This window comes from Cupressus sempervirens, chromosome 6, assembly GCF_028749045.1.
Source record: "Cupressus sempervirens isolate cs-2001-9-10 chromosome 6, ASM2874904v1, whole genome shotgun sequence".
Lineage (NCBI taxonomy): Eukaryota > Viridiplantae > Streptophyta > Pinopsida > Cupressales > Cupressaceae > Cupressus > Cupressus sempervirens.
Window position 1 is genome coordinate 34,008,630 of NC_143123.1, and position 21,111 is coordinate 34,029,740.

The following is a 21,111-nucleotide window of genomic DNA, read 5'->3' on the forward strand; positions in this document are numbered from 1 at the left end:
TATGCTATTTCTAAAATTTCATTAACTAAATTATATTCATGAAATTTAAATAACTATATTCTCTTTACTATATAATTAAACAAATAATTTTTTAATTAATTTTTATATACTTTCTTTCATCCATAATTTATTAAATTAATACATATTTCAATCCCTTCTAGTGCACATTGAAGCATCAAAGAAACTAAAGATTGAAGATGGAGGATCTACAAGGGTAGCCTACCTTGAAGAGGTCTTAGACTGGCAACCATGGAAATGAAAATTCAAGGGAGATAAGGACTCCGAGTTCTAGAGAGAATGATTCCTTACAAGTTTCTAAGAATTCAAAATTCAAGACTCGTTGAACATATATTAAGAATATTTCCAAAACTTGACCAATGGCAATTTTTATTTATAAAACTTTTCAAAGATCACTACAAACTTGTCTCTAAAATAACAAGATAATTTAAATTTTAGGCAAATAGAAAAAAATTTATTTAATAATATCAATAGAAATGAAAGTTGGGTAACTTTTAAATACATAGAAAATATCTCTTCAAATTGAATTAAATTTATAACATGACTAAAATATAATAATTCTTAAATGAAAAAGTAGTTAAATTTATTACTATATCATAGAACAGTGAAATCATTCATATTGATTTGGTTTTAGTATTCTTAAATCAGTTATAACTAACATTAATATTATTTATTTGAGCTAAGTGAAAAATTCAACTATGATTACATCATTAACAATGCAATCATTTATCCAATACACACCAAGATTCTCCTCAAAAGTTAAAGCAAATTGTGTGACATCTGACACCCTTAACATTGCAACATCTTAACCATTACACCACAATATTTTCCCCCAAAATTATAAAGTATTCTATATGATTAAAATAATAATATTATAACTTTTAAGATAAAACCTTTTAGGTGGGAGGCTTAAAGCATTGAATTTTTCAAAATATTCTCCCTCCAAACTTTCCAAGTCTTTCTTGCTAGCACTTCTAAAATTCATTCTCTTATTTTGTAAACACTTTTCACACTTTTTTAGTTTCGGGTCCCTTGCCTTTAATTGAAATAATACAACTCATTTACCCAATACACCACAAGATTCTCCTAAAAAATTAAAGCAAATTATGTAACTACTAGCACTCTTTTAACATTGCACCTTGTTAACCATTATACCATGAGATTCTTCCCAAAGTTATAAACTATTCTATATGATTAAACAAAACCATATATTATAACTTTTAAGATAGAACATTAGATGAGAGGCTGTAAAGCATTGAATTTTTCAAAAAATATCTCCCTCCAAACATGGTTTTGATATTCTTTTCCGCGTCTCGTACAAAAAGATGTGGTTAATCTTTCATAGACTCTTTTGTGTGCGCCCACTCTCACTTCTAAAATTCCTTGACTCGAGACTTCGTTTACGAGTCTTTGTGCGAAAAGTCTATAAAGCTCGAGAAAAACTGCGGAAAATTGGGCAAACCTGCGTGGAAGAAAATATTGTACGCAACGGCGTACATCTTCTCTGACCACCACGGAACCCATTTCAACCCCTCTCTATTAGCTTTGCCATTTCCAAGTTTCTAGAAATTCAAGCATCTCTGACATCATTATAGGGATTGTGAAATGCGCACAATGACGTAATCATATTTGTTTCTCCACGCAATGAAGAAAGAATTTTTCGACGCAGCTTCCACGCAATGAAGAAAGAGTTCGAGCATTTCGCATTTCGTTTTCAAGCACCTACCGCGTGCCCTATAATTGTCCGCAACCCATCGTATACTCCAAATGCCCACTTCTTCATGTAAATTCAATTTCAGCCATGGATGTTGCCATGCTCAGCACGTTAGAGAGATTAGGGCACAATTTATTGGGCGAGGATGCGGTGGCTGCATGCACTCTCCTCCAACAGCTTCGTCCAATACCATGTTTTGACGAAGAGAGTAAGGAATATGGAGACCTATTTTTATCTAAAGAGAACTGGCCTAAAAATGATAATTTGCAGAAGGTAAAAGCTTCAGAAGTAAGAAATGGAGGTGGTGGGAAGAGAGGGCGATCAAAGATGTATAGAGGAGTGAGACAGCGGCGGTGGGGAACGTTTGCAGCAGAGATAAGAGACCCAGCAAAAAGGCGGCGCATTTGGCTGGGCACATTCTCCACAGCGGAGGCTGCTGCCGCTGCATATGATCGGGCAGCCTTCAGAATACGTGGACACAAAGCTCTACTCAACTTCCCCCTCAACCTGAGTTGTGGGATGAAAAGTTGATTTTCACTTGGAATGGTTGGTTTCAAAGTTAAGGAAGTAGAATGACTAGTAGAGGAGTTTTGGGGTTCGTTTGCTTGTTGGAATAGGAATATGTTTTTAATTATTTGGTGTATTATTGGAATAGTCATTTCTATTCTTAATATGTATTTCTATTCTCAATTCTTATACCTGCAACTAAACGAACCCTAGTATATATTCAATTCCTAATTAGACCGTGAATCTATAGCCCTTCATAGAAAAGAGGGGTTTTGTTTGCCTTTATCTATAAAAGCCTTGTATGATTGTTGTCTTTGGATTCTCATAGAAACTATATGTTATGCCTCTATTAAACTCTGAAGTAATATATGAGACACAGTGATTGGGATCCTAACCTTCGTTAGGGTTTTGTGGGATCTAGTGCACTATTAGGTTATATTCAATTTATGGTGACTGCTAATGTTTGGAAATTCTGGTTTTGGATACGTGGGGAGGAAATTCATTTTAGATTTGATCTCGAGTGTGTCGAGAGAACTGCAGTGGATCAAGGGGTTCTTGTAGCTTCTAGAACCAATTGAACAATTTATCTATCTCGATTTTGTACTATTTCATCCAAGAATGTATGATGAGTTTTGAAGTAGAACTGCAGTCATGCAAGGTTAAGAATTCACAACCCTTGTTTGTAGCTATCAAAATGTACCAAACATGTCATAGTATTCCCTTACCATTTTGGTCGATCTATACCTACTTCACAAATTTTAGGTCAATATGTACTCACTTTACAAACTATGTCTGGTTCACGCCTTCATCTATTAGTTTTATATCTGTCAATAATATTCATTTATAGAAATAATTTTAATCTGTTAAGAAAACATATATAAAATTAAAATGAAGGTAGAATATTCGACCCATGAGTGAATTCAAGAACCTCTTCTATTTTTTGAAAGTTAGGTTTAGCTTTTAATAATCTTTTATTTCATCACAAAAATACTTTGTTAATTTATTTCTTACATGTACTTAAACATATTCAATTTAATAAATTGGTTATTTTTTATAATGGTATTATTTTAACATCAAGCTTAGTCATCAACTAAGCTAATTCATTTTTTTATAGGATGTATTTAAGGATTTAAGGATAAATAAATATCATAAGTGGTTTTATTTTAGGTTTTTTTCTTTTTTTGGACTTTATTTTCTATTATTACTCTTTCCATTAATTTTCTTGTGTCTATGTATCCTCTGTTTGGAATATTTGGATATCATACACTCTTTCATCTCTCTTTGTGTATACTATATTATAATTTGCATCCCCTTTCAACTCTCTTTATGTGTACTATATTATAATTTATATATGAGATTCTTTCTAGATCTTTCAATAATCATTTAAAGAAATACCCATATTATATAAGTGAGATAAAATTTGAATATTTAGTGCATAAAAACATATACAATCATTAAGAGTTAATATTAGAAGCTCTTCTATTTTAGAAATTATATTCTACCTCTTAATTTGTTTGCTTACCCACTCTGACATATTTTATTAGTACTCTACTATTTGTATGTAGATAAAATGATACAAATAACTAAACTAATGTCACTTTCATGTATGTATGTATGTGAATTATTTTAGCATCAAATTCAGTGATTGGCTAAAATTGTCAAGTTGATGAAAAATCAACCCCACAGTTCCCACGAATCACCTATCTGTCACAAAAAGATAGAAGCAAAAGTTAAGGAGGTAAAATCTATGTTGATAATAATTAATAAAAGAATTATTTATTATATGCCCAAAGTTTAGCTTAACTAAACTAGAGATAATAAGTGACTTAATAATTAAATCAATATGATTTAACTAATAAGAAAATATATTACACTAATACTCCCCCCCTTAAGATAAACTTAGGGAGTAGGTAAAAATCTAGAAACTACTACTGAAAGAAAATTTTGGTCCCAAGAACAAGGCCTAATGAGGTACCCAAGCACAACAAAATTTTTGAAAAGTGGAGAAATGGAGAAAACCACATGCAAAAAAAACTATTCCAAAAAGATATGGAAATAATGCTAAAAAGAACTAGTGAAATTATAAGGAAACATCCAAACTAGGGAATGTCCCAAAAGATAGGAATAAAAGGCCATCACAAAAAACACCACTAAAGCATGAAGCTGCAAACACTATCAAACTGTTGATCTAAAGAATCTCCACTATATAGAAGATGACCACATAGAAGAGACTAAATCTGAAGAGCTAATCAATCAAAGATGGAAGGTAGCTTAATGGCCTCCAAAAATAGGAATGAAAGAATGTCTATATGGTAAATGATCCATCTCACCAAAATCCATAGGTTTCTAGCCACTGCAATTGCCTATTACATAGGATCAAATAGTGAATACAAAGCTCAATACATCAAACTAAGAAAGCAATAGAACCAACATAGCCCCCTATAATGCTAAAAGTAATACACGAACATCGAAATTGAATGTAATATCTCCTGTAGAAAGAGCCATGAATATTGAGAGTGCAAAGAAGTAAAAACACCCATTTTGGCATGGATCTTGACATCATAAATATTTTTATTTTACCCTTACATATCTATTTTGACCTCCATGTATTTTTTGGCCATAACTTTCTCATCTGGACTCCATTTGTTACAAACGAGATATCGATAGAAAGATGGTTCTAAGCTCGTCATGATGGAGAAGTCGTCGCATATGAGATTTCCATGTGTGATAGTTGTGTGGATTTAGAAATAGTAGACAAGAAGAGGTCTTGACCATTGTTTTAAGAAAGTATTTTGAAGTTTTCTAATATACTAATATTGTAATAGAAAATAATGAAAAAACATCTCCTACATTGCAAAAAATTGAACCTCAGCTTGCAGAAGGAATGCATAAACAAGAAGAGAGAAAAAGGATTTAGTTTGAGAATCACATGTACCTTTGAGAAATACTGATTTAAATAACAAAGAATCTAGATAGGGCTCAAGAAGAGCTTTTTGGTACTTCTTTGGGATTGGCAAATGAAGCTAAAATATAGGTTGCATGATGATAATTAATTTTTAAAAAAATATTATATGCCCAAAGTTTATCTTAAGAAAACTAGAGATAATAAGTGACTTAATAATTAAATCAATACGATTTAATTAATAAGATAATACTTTATTATTCTAACAAAAATATATTCCCTCTTTGTAGAATGGGCTTAAGGATAATAGAAGATTCATGAATCATGCCACTAAATTTTTTATTTATACATTGATCCCTTCACAAAACATATCCTTTTTCATTTCTATTTACACATATAACATGTTGTAATTTTTTTTTTATATGATCTCTAAGGTTTTTTAGTTCATATGATATGGAAAAATTTGAAGGCTCAAGATATCAAATTTGGATCAATACATAACATATTGACAATGGAAATAAGCCTTGTATGCAAACATAATCTCTTGACGATTTATAAATTACGATTTTATTTTCATAATAGTAATTTTTATTAAGGTAAAAATGTTGAAGGACCTTGTAAGCCTTTACATAAACAAGTGTCATCACTAAAAGTAAACAAAACCAAACTCAACATTATACCATCAACCAAAAGATATGAAACCAAATATAAATATGGTCTAAAATCTAAATAACACTACTTAAGTTCCCTAAGAATTTTTTAAAAATATTCACATTTTCATCTATAACTTGATCATACATATCCATAACTTCATGTATAGTCTAGGATTAATTAGTAACACCTTTATATTAACTAGATAGGTCTAGAAAATTTATTGTATAGAGAAATCATATTATTTTTGACTTGATCATTGTTAATTCATAATTTTTTAGAGTTGCTACTTTTTTATTCTTTATTTTTGGTTCAGTCTTGTTTTTAAATGTTTATGTTGAACCATTGGTTCTACCAAGAGTCAAATGTAATTTGAGGTATGATAACATTTCAATCAATCATTCACAAACCTCATCCTTTCAATTCCTTCTTCCCCAAAGCTAATTGTTAGCCAAGTTCAACCCCTGGCTTTCTTTTGTAAACAAATTGTTGAGACAATTGTTAGTGATTTATTTTTCTTTGAAATGTCTTGAACCTCTTGTACCATTTGAACTAAGTTCAAAAGGTTCAATTGGTTCATCATTTCAAATAGTTTTCGATCCACATGTAATATAGTTGATGGACCCTATATTTTCACACCACAAAGTATGATTCTTAGAAGATTCACTTTAGCTGGATGCCTTTTTGGGTCTCACATGGATCGTGTGTTATGTCATCAATCACAGGGGGGTAATAAATCAAAGTAAGGTAATTATCAAATATCATGTCGAGAGTTATTTTTAAAGGGTGAAAGAGAAATTTTGGACGTATGGAGGCAACATATCAATTAAATTGCTTCCTTCACATTTATTGTCAAGTACCACCTTATCACTGTTGGAAATATTATGTTATGCTAAGTTACTGAGAGGCGAGGGTTGAATTAGTAACTTATAAAATTTATTCCTTAATTAGCAATTAATCCTTCATGAGAATTCTGATCTAATTACATGCTTGAGAAAATGAAAACATTAAAGCATGCATAATACTTTTGACACACAATTTGGCGACCCAGAAACCTTCCAAATAGAAAGTAAGGCTAGGGTGGGGATGATACCTACAAGCTTTAGTACTATAGTATAAAGTTGGCATGTTAAGGCTTACAATGATCACTTCTAATGATCTACCCTATTAGGAGCAATCGAGATTGCTAGCTCCACCTTGTGAAAGGATTTACAAACATACAATGAAGTATGCACTCGATAAAAAGATTTACACAAGACTGTTAGGTCTACCTTGTCAAAGGATTTGACTAATTCCCGTGTTAGGATGAAGCAATGGCTAATCTCTGATCTGCAACTTGGTTTGCTGAATGAGATTCCTCTGAGTGTACATATCACCTTGTTGTGATAGATAAATCTTTTCTACTTCTTATACTTTTCTAGCCTTTCTAATTCACTCTTCTACTATTCTCTAATTATTACATTACTTCTATGTCATTCTTCATTCATTGGATGTGACACAATACATTATATATATACAAATTCAATTTATAAATTTCAAAGTTGGCCACAATACAAGTTTACACAAATATTACAAAGTTGGCCATTGTGTAGAAACTCAGATTCTGATACTCAACATGCACTGTCAATGCTCGGCATCGTGATGATCTTGATAGACGTATAAGCTCAATCCTTACTGATCGCTTCCAAGAAGTCTTAATCTCGATCTACACTAGTGACTTGGTGAATATTGTGAAACTCAACATATAAATTGAATCACTTGATTCACACTACATAGCTTGGTTAATTCTATCACTATGAGCTCGGTATAAATTGAGGCACTTAGTTAACACTGAGTAGCTCAGTTAACACTAGACTCGTATCACATCAAATATGAACTTGATAAGCACTGCACAACTTAGTTTCCACTGGTAAACTCGGCATGCAGTGAGATGCCTGATTTACACTGCTAATCATCACCATAGTATTAACTGCTTGGTGCAAACTAAAATATATCCAAAGGACTCAATAGCAACTATAGAACTTGGTAGCAACTGAAATGCTTTGTTAACACTATTAACTACTTGGTATATACTTCCAATTTGAATAAGTGTATTTCACTAATAACAAATATGAATGGAATGCCTATAGTCTCCCCCTTTGGCATTAATAAAAAAAACACTTATCAGTCAAAACTAAATTCAAGAATGTTCAAGAACATTTTTTTCCATCACTCTATGTCTCCAACTCAGTAGAGTATACTATTTTTGAGATTTTTTAGAATTGGTTTTGTAAGAGATGTATTTCTATACATGAATAATATGGTAATGCTCTCCCATACACAATATATAGTATACTATACATTTGATAGATACATTTTTCTCCTTCTTTATATAATGTACATTTTTTCTATAATCTTTCACTCTTCTTCAATCTTCTTTCAATCTTCTCCCCCTTTCTCCTTACATCTTCACCTGCTTTTTGACATTAATGCCAAAGATTTATGCAAGATATATTTATATAGTAGTGCCAAAATATGACAAGAAATATCAATGTACCTTCAAGATAAGCACAAAATTCTTGTCCTAATTCTCTTGCAACACTTTGCATGTGTGCAATGCAATCTATACTTTTATTTACAATTCTATCATATGATATACAATGGAGAAGTTGTTGTCATAAATGAGTGTTTTTGCATGTGTAATGTGCTTTTGTAGTGTATCCATGTTTGGGAGAATCATGTTCTAAATGTCTATCAATGTTGATCTTATTCTGGCTTCTTCTCTTAGCAATTCTTCCTGCATATTTGTCAAAAAATTGATCTTGTTGAAGTGGGTAGAGCTTGAACTTGGGTCAAGTTGCAACTATTGTGCAGTTTCCTTTAGATCCTCATCAATATTTGACAATTTATCTCTTATCTCCTTAGTGAAGATTGATGTATCAAAAAGTTTACTGAAAATTAAAGATGCATTGGCATAGGAGGTCTCTAGAGAGCCTAGAATAGTAGATAATTCCACCTAATGAATAGCAATTTGTTGAGAAATAAGTTCTAAAACTTTATTACCAAACTTTTTCTTAGCTTTCTACAACAATTTTTCTTGCCCATCTAAATCTTTATTATATTTTTGGACTACCTCCGCTAACTAATACAAAATTGATTGAGAAGTATCAATCTCTATGCCTAGAGCCTATGCTAGAATATTCTTAGCATCCTCAATTATCTTAAATTCCTTGTTTCTTTCCTCTCTAAGCCTTTTTTGCTTGGATTCCCTTTGAAGAAGTGTTATAAAAACATGCATTTGATCAAGATTGAGATTAGAGATGTCCCAATTAGGAATGACAATGTCCTCATCAAGATCTATATCTTCTTCCTTCTCTTTGCCCTTTCCCAAAAATTTTGTGCTTGATTGAGACTTGGTCTCAATTGTCCTTGCACTTATTAATTGCATGGTAGAAATGGTAGATCTTCCTAAAAAAGTGGATGCTACACTCATTGTTGAAATAGATATAGATGAAATACCTTGAGTAGCCAAAACTAATGTAGAGGGAAGAGCGTGTTTCTTAGTAGATGAAGTGCTTGCCACCTCTATCAATGAAATACTAAGCTAGATAAGTGCAAAGATTGATTGAGTGCTTATGCTTTCAATGTTGGTCATAATCAATCCTATCAAAGCTATCTCCAGACTTGGTGTTTTCAATGTTTTTCCTAGACAATGAGCAAGTGAGGGTATGATTGCTACAACAATCTTTACTAGATTTTTCTCCTCAATATCTTGTACATCTTCCTCAGTAGCTTTCTTCCCCTATTCTTCTTCATCATCTACATTATCAAAATGAGTGACTTCTTCATTATCAATCTCTTCATCTTTCTCATCATCATCATCCTTGTCACTTACACTAACTACAAAATCACTCAGCTTGTAAAGAAGATAAGCATTCTTCCATGTGTTTTTAGCATTCTTCACAACATGTTCTATATCTTTCAATAACACAACACAAGTGTTGAATCTCAAAGTTAGCTTTTCTTCATTTTTCTTTAAAGATTCCTTCACCTCCTTGTCATCCAAATTTGGCATGAGTTACCTTAGGGTCTACTCATATGTATCTTTTTTAGTTTTCATGGCATTCTCCTATCTTGGCTTGACTTTCTCCATTAAAACATTAGGAATCTACTAAGCAAGCTGGTTTGGGGAGTATTTCCACTTACCCATTTTAGTTATTAACACTTCTTCTATTTTCTTTTGCTCATCTGTAGTCCTAGTCTCATATTTTAGTGCATTGAATTTTGTTATGCCAGATCCTGATTCTAATTCTTTCATCCTTTCTTCAAAGGTGGGTGGAGACCTCTTGAAGATTATATCTCCTCCTTCTTTATCTACTTTTGTCCTGGATGATCTTCTAGTGAACACAAGAATAGATTTTTTGGTAGGTAATAATTACCTTACCTTTCTTCTTTAGTGGTTTTTCTTCCTCTAACTTTTCTTCATCTTCTCCTTTGCCTTCAATTAATAGAAGAGTGGAACTGGTTTTCAATTTAGCAATTCTCTTCTTGCTCTTCTTGACTACCCAAGGAAGTTTGATTTCTAGTTCTATTCTGGCCTTTGCCTCATCATAGGTGCCAAAGTAAGTAGCTTTAGGATCAATAGGCTCATTTATTAATGCCTCAATTATGTCTTTGGTTTCATCAATATTCACCTCATATCCAAGAGGTTTTACCCATGCTATTCTTGGCCTAACTGCTTGAATGTAAACTTTGTCACTATCAACCGTGAAACAAACATCATCTTTTTAATCCCCAACTAGCTTCCTTAGGATCCTAAATCTATTATTCATCTTCTCTTTGAATTCATAAAAGTAGTTATCCATAATACTTGCATAATTCTCTCCCATTTCAGCAATATATTCATTAAAATGATAAAGAATGGGTACATCTTTTCTCCAAACCACTGTACCTTTTGATGGGAAGAACTATTGAACATTGAAAAATAAATAAGTCAAGAGTGAACCAAACTTATGTGGATTTTTTTTGGAAGTTTTGATGCTCTCCATGTTCTTGTTGAACTAGTCCAGTAGTAACTAAGCAAGGTCAAGTGATAGGTTATTCTTGACCACTTTGTATGCTAAATCAACTGCTTCACAAGATACACTGTTCAACCTTCTTGAGCTATAGATTTTGTGAGAGATAACATGTATACCAAACTTCAATTCAATTTTAGTAACACAACTTATCTTTACTCCCTTTCCATCCCACTCAATAAGGGTTTTCTTCTCTAATTCAACCCAACCTAGGGTTTTAGTCATTTTTTCTTTTGCCAACATTAGAAGACCAATGATCCTATGGATCATCTTCAAGTAGTTATCAAAATTGGTTGTCCAAACCACTGCTGACCATTGTACACATAACTAAGGATAATCCTTGTCTATTTTACTTGGAAATCCCGTGGCATATGAGGAATGTGAGTTAAAACTTTTTTTTCAAGATGTTGATGCTCAAGTTTCAACACACCATTAACATATAATTCCTTCAATGATTCATCCATCTCTACTATTTATATATTTTCAATAACACATTTGAAATGTGAACAAATGTCATTGATTAATAGTACCTTTGGTGTAATTTGTGACTACACTCCACTCAGATCTAGGGTTTCTAAAATAGCAAGAGTCAACTTAAAATATGTTGCCTTCCATTCCACACCTTGAACCAACATGTCTGAACCTCTTTTTTTTTTCTACTAGTGGATGTCATCTTTGCTCAGTAGGTTTTGAGAGGATATGAAAATAATTCACTCAAATATCTTGAATGCTTTGAAGATCACTCTGCAAAGATAGCTCTTGAAAATACATGGTGATAAATGACTTTGATTTTACCCTTGTTATCAAATTTCTCCTTTTGATCACGAAAAATTCTTGGTACAATTGTTCACTTAAATGACTGACTATCATCCACTTCACTTGCACTAAATACTTGGTAGAGTCTTCCATAACTCGATAACCATACAAAACTTAGTTATTACTAACCTTGCTCGGTAGAGTCTACAAAATGACCTTTCTCAGTAAGGATAGTAACTTGGTAGTGACTACCATCTCTTACTTGGTGATACCTTTGCATCTTGAATGCTAATATGGATCTATCATCCTATTAAATAGAACTGATGTAAGATGTTTTCTTTAGTATCCTAGTTCTAGTTCTCCTTTGAGAAATCAAGTGGAAATGGTAGCGTCACCCAATTCTTGAGTGACATCATCATTGTTTGGACTTGCATTTTCAAAAAAATTTGGAACCCATTGTTGTCTCATCTACTTTTTGATGTTATTAGCTTTTTCCTTCTTTTTCATCTTCACTTCTTCTAGTATTCATACAATTATTGGCAAGACGACCAAGATTTGTACAAATGAAACATCTTTTGGTAGTATCTCTTTTCCTCATAAAATGTTTCTCACAATTCATTCCAATGTGTCCAAATTCTCCACAGTAATGACATCTGCACCAAGTTTTGTAGTCCCAACCAAATATAGCTTTTACAATCTATTCTATTGGATTCAATATCTTAGTTTTGCATTGTGATGACTCATTCCCATGCTTCTTACATTTGTAATATTTTCCTTCAAATTTTGGTTTCTCTTTGCATTCATTTTCTCTATGACAATTCTGATTATTGTAGCATTTTCCATTAAATTTTTCTTTCCCATTGCTCCAACAATTGTTTGATGTATGACCTATCTTACCATAGTGACTGCAAGTGGGTTTTAAATTCTTTTTAGGTCCTTGCTTTGATGATTCACCTTCTTTTGTATATCCCATTCCTACTTTTCCTTTTTGTCTATAATGACTTTTCTCATTCAACTGATTCACGTCTTCTTGAAATTTTATCATGCTTTCATTGGTTTGCCTTTTAGTGTTTAGATCATTCTGCAATGTTTCATTTTTTGATCTTAGATTCATGATTTTTTTCATTTGCATTAGTGACTTGATCAATGAAGTTTTCTTGTTGAAGGGATAGGTGTTGAATTTCATTGTTCTTTCCTTCTATCTCTTCTCTTATCTAGTTTTTCTCTTCAATGACTTCACACAGTCTTATTGACTAAATTTATTGCTCTCTTCTTAGTTTTCATACTTCTTCTTGAAGAGTACTATTCTTTTCCAATAGTTATTTGATTGCTTCATTAGTTTCATTTGAATTTCTTGAATGGATGTCTTCAATTGTTTCTTTAATGTACAATGAATCATTCATCAGAATTGCAAGATCTTTTCTTCTTTTTAGGGATTGAGAGAGAGTTTTTGTTATGCTTTCTTGAGTTTTCCAATAGCCAATTCCAAATCTAGCTTCTCAATTGTCTATAGCCGTGCCAAGTCTGAATACCTCCATTTCCTTTGATCTTTGCTCAAGCTGTTAAACTTTTCTCTGAGAACCACAAAGCTCTGATACACTTTGTTAGAAATATTATGATAGGCTAAGTTATTGAAAGGGGAGGGGTGAATTAGTAACTTATAAAATTTAATCCTTAATTAACAATTAATCCTTCATGAGAATTTTGATCTAATTGTATGCATGAGAAACTAAAAACATTAAAGCATGCATAACACTTTTGACACACAATTTGGTGACCCATAAAAGTTCCAAATAGAAAGTAAAACTAGGGTGGGGATGATTCCCACAAGGTTTACTATTGTAGTATAAAGTTATCCTATTAAGGCTTATAATGATCACTTCTAATGATCTGCCCTATTAGGAGCAATAAGGACTACTAGATCCACCTTGCAAAAGAATTTACAAACATACAATGAAGTATGCACTTGGTAAAGAGATTTATACAATACTGTTAGGTCTAGCTTGTTAAAGGATTTGACTAATCCACCTATTAGTATGAAGCAGTGACCAATCTCTGATCAGCAACCTGGTTTGTGCAATGTGATTCCTCTAAGTGTACAAATCACCTTGCTATGATAGATAAATCTTTGCTACTCCTTATACTATTGTAGCCTTTGTAATTAACTCTTCTGCTATTCTCTGATTATTACATTACTTCTATTCCATTTTTCATTCATTGGATGTGAGACAATACATTACATATATACCAACTCAATTTACAAATTACAAAGTCGGCCACAATATAAGTTTACACAAATATTACAAAGTCGGCCAAAGTGTAGAAACTCGAGTTCTAAAGACTAACTTGGTGAGGTTGTAATACCCAACATCCACTCTCAATGCACGACATCAACATGCACTCGATAGATGTAGAAGCTCAGTCCATATTGATCACTTACAAGTAGTCTTAAACATAGTATGTGCTAGCGACTCAACGAATATTGTGAAACTCAACATATAAACTGAATCATTTGATTTACACTACACAACTTGGTCAATGCTATCACTACAAGTTTGGTATAAACTGAGTTACTTGGTTAACACTGAGTAGCTCAGTTAACACTAGACTCACATCACATCAATTTCAAACTTGATAAGCACTGTACAACTCGATTTGCATTGATAAACTTGACATACACTACGATGCTTAGTTTACACTGCTAATCATCACCATAGTAGTAACTACTCGGCACAAAATGAAAATTTTCCAAAGGACGCGGTAGCAACTGTAGAACTCAGTAGCAATTGAAATGCTTGGTTAACACTGTAACGCCCCGCCAAGGGATCCAAAAGAATTAACCTAAAGTTTCACTAAGTTTGCTAAACATTTTTTTTTTTTTTTTTTTTTTTTTAAAGTAAGAAAGTATGACATACACATCAAACAAATAGTAGCGGAAGCAATAACATGTAATCATCGACAAACATACATTGCAAGTTACATTTCTTAAAGATCCCAAGACGTTGAGTCACGTTTAAATTTAATTAATTCTAAGTCTAACAACTAACACATACATATAAAAGAATAATCAGAAACTCCAATGTCCATAATATACATTTGTTCCGAATGCTCCTTGGCAAATTAATTCGGAATGCTCATTCATCAATTGTACATGTCATAGGGTATGAAAGGCTTAAAAGAATATACATATGTAAAGATCAAGATACAACATCCTCAAATCCATGATACAAAGTACAGTAAAAATATATGAAACTATTCACCATACATGATACATCCATACATCCATAATGATAAAACATCTATCATAAAATCTAACCATCCATCATAATAATCCAAGAACATAGTGAAGGTAAATGCCAATCACGACATCTCCAGCCACGGCGACCACGGAACGGATCTCAATGGTAAGAGTAAAAGCACTACCACCCGACCGTGTGGAACCTAAATGGTCCACTCCCACCGCGCTGAGGAGATAGTCTCAAGTCCCAAATAGGATAACAAAACCTATAATCATAAATACTCTCTAAGTCCAGGAAATCCTATAAGTATGCTAACTCAAGGGTTCCTAAAAAGATCGACATCTAAATCCCAGAGGTACCACAAGACACGTAGGAAACCTAATATGCAAGCGGGAAAGTGTCATCGCAAAAGTCATGTAGAAGTTACCCGAGCAATCCCTTAGGAATCTCGGGTCCCTACTGATCCTGCGGCCACTAGTATCCTCTCGTACTGACGAGGCATACTATGGAATGCAAGGTCGTAACCAAGCGTCCTCTCTACCCCATCCTAGTCTATACTAGCACTCATGGCATGGGAGAGAACATACAATTATCTTGTTAGGTTCATTTTCTCTCATTTAGTGTAAATGTTTTCACTTATTAAAAACGACTTACAATGGGTTTCTCAAGGCAGCCTCTTAGGGCTCCGACCCCCATTGCAAGCCACTTCCCGACTCTACACATAGATAACCTACCCTAGCTCATGAACTCGTAATCAAAGAATCATAATAAAACCATCTCAGTCCTATATGAGCAACTAAAAACATCATAAAAAGATAATCCACAAAATATATCAGTTCTTCATTAGCAACAGATAACATCAAATAGTAATCATGTAATCACGACAGTTCTCTATCAGCAACTGAAGGCATCAATGATAAGTCACAAAATCCAATGGTTCTCTAATGAGCAACCAGAAAGTAATACAAGTATAACTGATCGAGACTCAGAAATGGTTATCAAATATAACTGATCGAGACTCAAAAATGGTTAAGTTAGGTATTCTCAATTACATACATCTCAGCTTCACACAAGGAAACTGGAAAGCAATCACAACCAGTAAACACAATCATGTCATAGAGCACTTCATCACATTACCATGGTCAGGTTAAGAAAGATCGAGACCAAATCATCAAGACATCACATTCACAAACCCCGAGCCTCTGGTAACAACCTGAACTGCTCAACGCTAAACTAACCCCAAAACATTCAAAGTACAAAGACAACATCAAAGTCTCAGAGATTGGATCTGAAAGTATATTATTTAAGTTAAGGTAAGGTTTGTGTTTTAGTTTAATGTCGAATTCAAGTAACAAAGTTTTCACAACTACCCTTTTTCGAATAACCCATTTCTATAATAACTTTCATTAAATCAATATCCAAATTTATAATTTAGTCAAATAAAATTCATTATTAATTAACTTAATTAAACTAATTTTAATTAAATTAATCAATATTCATTAGATCTAATTACTTATTTTAATCCCACTACTAATTGTTAATTTATTAATATTTAAGCAAAATTATTAATAAATTAAAATCTACAACTATATCTATACAATTAATATTTATTTATTAAATATTTAAAAAGTTTAATATATTATAAAAATTGAATATATTATAATTTTTATTATTTAAAAATTTTTAATTAAATAAAATTCTTTTTTTTTTTTTAATAATTAAAAAAATTATATATAAAAAAAATTTAAAAAAAACAAATTTCCAAAACGTTTATAGCCCGTCGGCTTTGGGCCGCAGGCCTGCGGTCGCAGGGCCTGCGGCGGCAGGTACTCTGTACCTGCCGTCGCAGTACCTGCGATGCAGGTACTGTCGGCCTGCGCCGACAGTGGGGGCGGGTACGGGGTAATTCCCTCCCCCCCACTATATTATTATATAAATATATTTTTTTATATATATATATATTTTTTTTTTTTTAATTTGATTTTATTTTATTCTAAAACAATAAAATAAGTTTTATTTTAACAAAATTAATTTTGTTTAATCTTTTTAATAAATAAAAAAAAACAATTTCTTCCAAAGGGTAAATATGTAAAATATAAATATATATATATTTATATATATATATATATATTTATTTTATTTTTTTATTTTTTTATCTAGAACTTTTGAATTTCATTAAAACAAAACCCTTATCAAATTAGATCTTAATTTCTAAATCAAGAAAACAATGGTTCTAATTAATTCATCCAGTCTCCATGGATACAAAAATTATTGACGAATAATTAATAACTTCACAAGATTTGAAAGCTTAAAACTTTTATCACAGAGAATTCAGATCTACAAACCCCAGACACGAAGAAGGCAGGAAGGGATAATTGCAATTTTAATGGATAAAAAAAAAACACAAGACCCTACCTGATCCTGATGCTATTATGCAACCTCCAGAAAACTGTATGCGAATTCGCTCCTCTCAATAACCTTCCCCTTCAAGACTTTCTTCGTATCAGCCTTCTGAAATTTGCTTCCAAAAATTGTCTTCCTCCAAAAATTCTCGTCCAAATTCGTATCCCCCAAAAATGAACCCCCAAAGTTGTGATAAGCAAATTCTCCTCAATTCGGGGCACTAATTGTGTGTTTACCCGAGAAGACTCTTTGCACAACTCAGTTAACTCAAATTAACTTTTATTATCTTTTCTAATTCTTTTGCATTCAACTTTCATGCACATTAAGTTGAATTATTAAATAACTTTATTTAAAAATTCACTTGACTTCAATTCTTAATTAATTTATTACTTTAAATCTTATGTGCACTTTTAAGAAATTAAAATAACATTATTAATTTTTTATAATTTAATCTTTTAATTTAATTCTTATATTTAACTCATGTTTAGATCATGCGATCTAGAATTCTTATTAAATTAATATCTTTCAACTTTTTAATTTATTTTAGAACTTAATTGATAACATATTTAATTAATTTAAATAACAATAATATTTAGCATTTATTTAAAAATGAACTCCAAATATATTATTATTAAATTAAATAAATATTATCCTGTTCTAAATATATCTTAAACTTTAATTTCCAACTTTAATTCTTTTATTTAATTAATTAATTAATTAATTAAATATAAAGATATCATAATAATTCCTTATTAAATTAAATCATTAATTAGTCTTTTTAATTAGACTTAATTAATAGAAAATACACCAAGGACTCATAAAGCAACAAACGAAAACCCATCATAGAAAAATACATACCAAATCAAACAAAAGGGTTATAATCACCAAATTACATCATTTGATGCATTCGGAGGGTACTTAACTCAGATACTTGTCCTAATTATCAATTAGGACAATTGGCTAGAGGGTTTAGGATTTGGACTTAAGAGTTTATCTCCCCTCTCTTACCATTGAGACAATGCGATAAGGTACGCTCATCCTGACAATTCAGGGAAGTCGATACCCGGTACCTGCAACCTGCATAAAATCCACGCATGTACAAACACAATATTCTAAGCTAAACAAGCAATGGCAGGAAGTGGTGCATCGTGTAGATCCCGACTAGCAGGTGACTACGACTCCCTTCCTTAACCATATCAGAAACACCATACATAAATAAAACAGCACGCACACCATACACATGCAGTATGGGGTAAGTATCCATAAGAAACACATGGAATAATGAACCATCTAACTAGTCATCATCGATAACTAAAACCATTGAATAATCATCATACATGCACGAAATATAGAGTACCAAGTAATCTCATCATATAATAAACTGAGTGTAAACATCATCTGATAATCTCTAAAATAATAATACTACTCATCAACCATAAATTGGCCTAAAAGAGTTTGGCAATCATATCATAAATGTAGCTCGAAAAATGTAAACTAGGGGCAGGCACTACATCCACCCCCCCTAGACTTAGGCTTACTCCTGGAAGCCTATAAACAAATAGGGATATAAATCTCGTAATCTAGATGCATCCTCCCATGTCGCTGAAGAGTCATCAGTAGGGTCCCATTGGACCCTTACCTGCTCTATGGTTCGACCCCTAAGGGTCAACTCCCGCTGCTCCAGAATACGAATTGGCTCCAAAGCCAGCTGCCCGTCCTCTACCTGTAATGCATTCCAATCAAGAATATGTACAACATCAGGAATATACTGTCTAAGTACTGAAACATGGAAAACATCGTGAATGCGAGCAAGGCTGGGCGGTAAAGCAAGACGATAGGCAACTGGACCAATCCTCTCAAGAATATCGAATGGTCCCACAAAGCGAGGTGCTAGCTTCGAGCCCTTTCCATAACGGATCAGACTCTTCCGCGGACGCACTCTCAAGAAAACCTTCTCTCCCACAGCAAACTGCTTATCTGACCTATGAGCATTAGCATACTTCTTCTGCCTATCTTGTGCCATTGTCAAGTGCTCTCGGATACGCACCACCTGTTGCTCCATGTCACGAAGCATCTCTGGGCCCAACAGGATGCGATCCTCAAGGCTATCCCAACTCAAAGGTGTATGACAAGGGCGTCCATATAAGGCTTGGAAAGGTGCCATGCCAATAGAACTGTGATACCCGTTGTTGTAAGCAAACTCCACTAGGTAGAGATAGTCCTCCCAATGAGTCTGCCTATCCATCACGTACATCCTCAACATATCTTCGAGAACCTGATTCACTCTTTCTGTCTGCCCATCTGTCTCTGGATGATATGCTGAACTGAAGTTCAACTGCGCTCCAAGATCATGCTGTAGTGATGTCCAAAATGCGGAAGTGAAAACATGATCCCTATCCGAAATGATCTTTCGGGGAATACCATGTAGTCTCACAATGTCACGCATGAAGACATTAGCTACTGAAGCTGCAGTGTAGGAAGACCTGATTGGTGCATAATGTGCCACCTTGGTCAACCGATCAACGGTGACCATGATAGCATCATGACGACGAAGAGTCATAGGTAATCCTACTATGAAATCCATAGAGATGATGTCCCACTTCCACGAAGGAACGAGATTCGGTTGCAAAAGTCTTGTCGGATGCTGGTGTTCTGCCTTGACTCTCTGACACTCAAGACATCTAGCCACAAAATCAGCAATGTCGCGCTTCATCCCGGACCAATAGAATAAATGTCGCAAATCTGCATGCATCTTCTTGACACCTGGATGTGCCGAGTAAGGTGCACGATGGGCCTCTGATAGGATCAATATGCGAAGCTCATCCAGTAGCGGCACATAGATCCTTCCTGAAAGTCTCAAAAGGCCATCTGACTCTAGGACATAGCCTAAAAACTTACCCTCCAAGGGTCTCCCTGAATTGATCTCACTGCACACCTCCAGATACCATGAATCAGTGGGGAGTGCCTGAAGTATCTGACATCTCAAATCGACACTAAGAGTCATAGATGATATCACATGTTTCCTGCGACTCAAAGCATCAGCTACGACATTCTCCTTCCCCTGGATATACTTCACCTCAAAGTCATACTCGCACAAAAACTCCATCCAACGCCTTTGCCTAGCATTCAGATTAGGCTGCGTGAATATGTACTGAAGACTACGATGATCGCTATGTAGTTCAAATCTGTGTCCCAACAAGAAATGTCTCCATCTCACTAAGGCATGAACTACTGCTGCTAACTCAAGGTCATGTGTAGGATAATTCAACTCATGATCCTTGAGTTTGCGTGACTCATATGCAATCACTCGACCATTCTGCATTAGAACTGCTCCAATACCCTCGAGGGAAGCATCTGTACACACCATGAACTCACCTTCTGGATTAGGCACTGCTAAGATCGGTGCACTGGTCAGAAGCTCTTTGAGTTTCTGAAATGCTTCTACACACTTTTCTGTCCAAAGAAACTTCTTTCCTTTCCTCTGAAGGGAGGTAATAGGGTGTGCTATTCTGGAGAAGTTTTGAACAAATCTGCGATAATACCCAGCTAGACCCATGAAACTACGAATCTCCGACACAGTAGTGGGTGCAGGCCAATCTACTATTGCCTGGATCTTCGCAGGGTCTACAGAGATACCTTCGCCTGAAATAACGTGTCCCAAATACTGTATCTCTGATTGAAAGAAATCACACTTTGCCGCATTGGCATAAAGTTGATTATCTCTCAAGCACTGCAAAACTAAACTCAAATGTTCCTCATGTTCCTTTTGGGACTTAGAATATATCAGAATATCATCGAGGAACACAAGAACAAATCTATCAAGATAGGAAGGGAACACCCCATTCATTAAGCACATGAAAACTGATG

The 21,111-nt window shown here is 33.6% G+C and overlaps 1 protein-coding gene across 1 annotated transcript; it reads left to right on the plus strand.

Moving 5' to 3' along the window:
• The first annotated feature begins 1,819 nt into the window (after positions 1-1,819).
• LOC149550945 (ethylene-responsive transcription factor ERF071-like) lies at positions 1,820-2,263 on the plus strand. The gene has a single exon (XM_089790027.1). It carries the CDS (start codon positions 1,820-1,822, stop codon positions 2,261-2,263), a length of 444 nt encoding a protein of 147 aa, XP_089646153.1.
• The last annotated feature ends 18,848 nt before the right edge of the window (positions 2,264-21,111 follow it).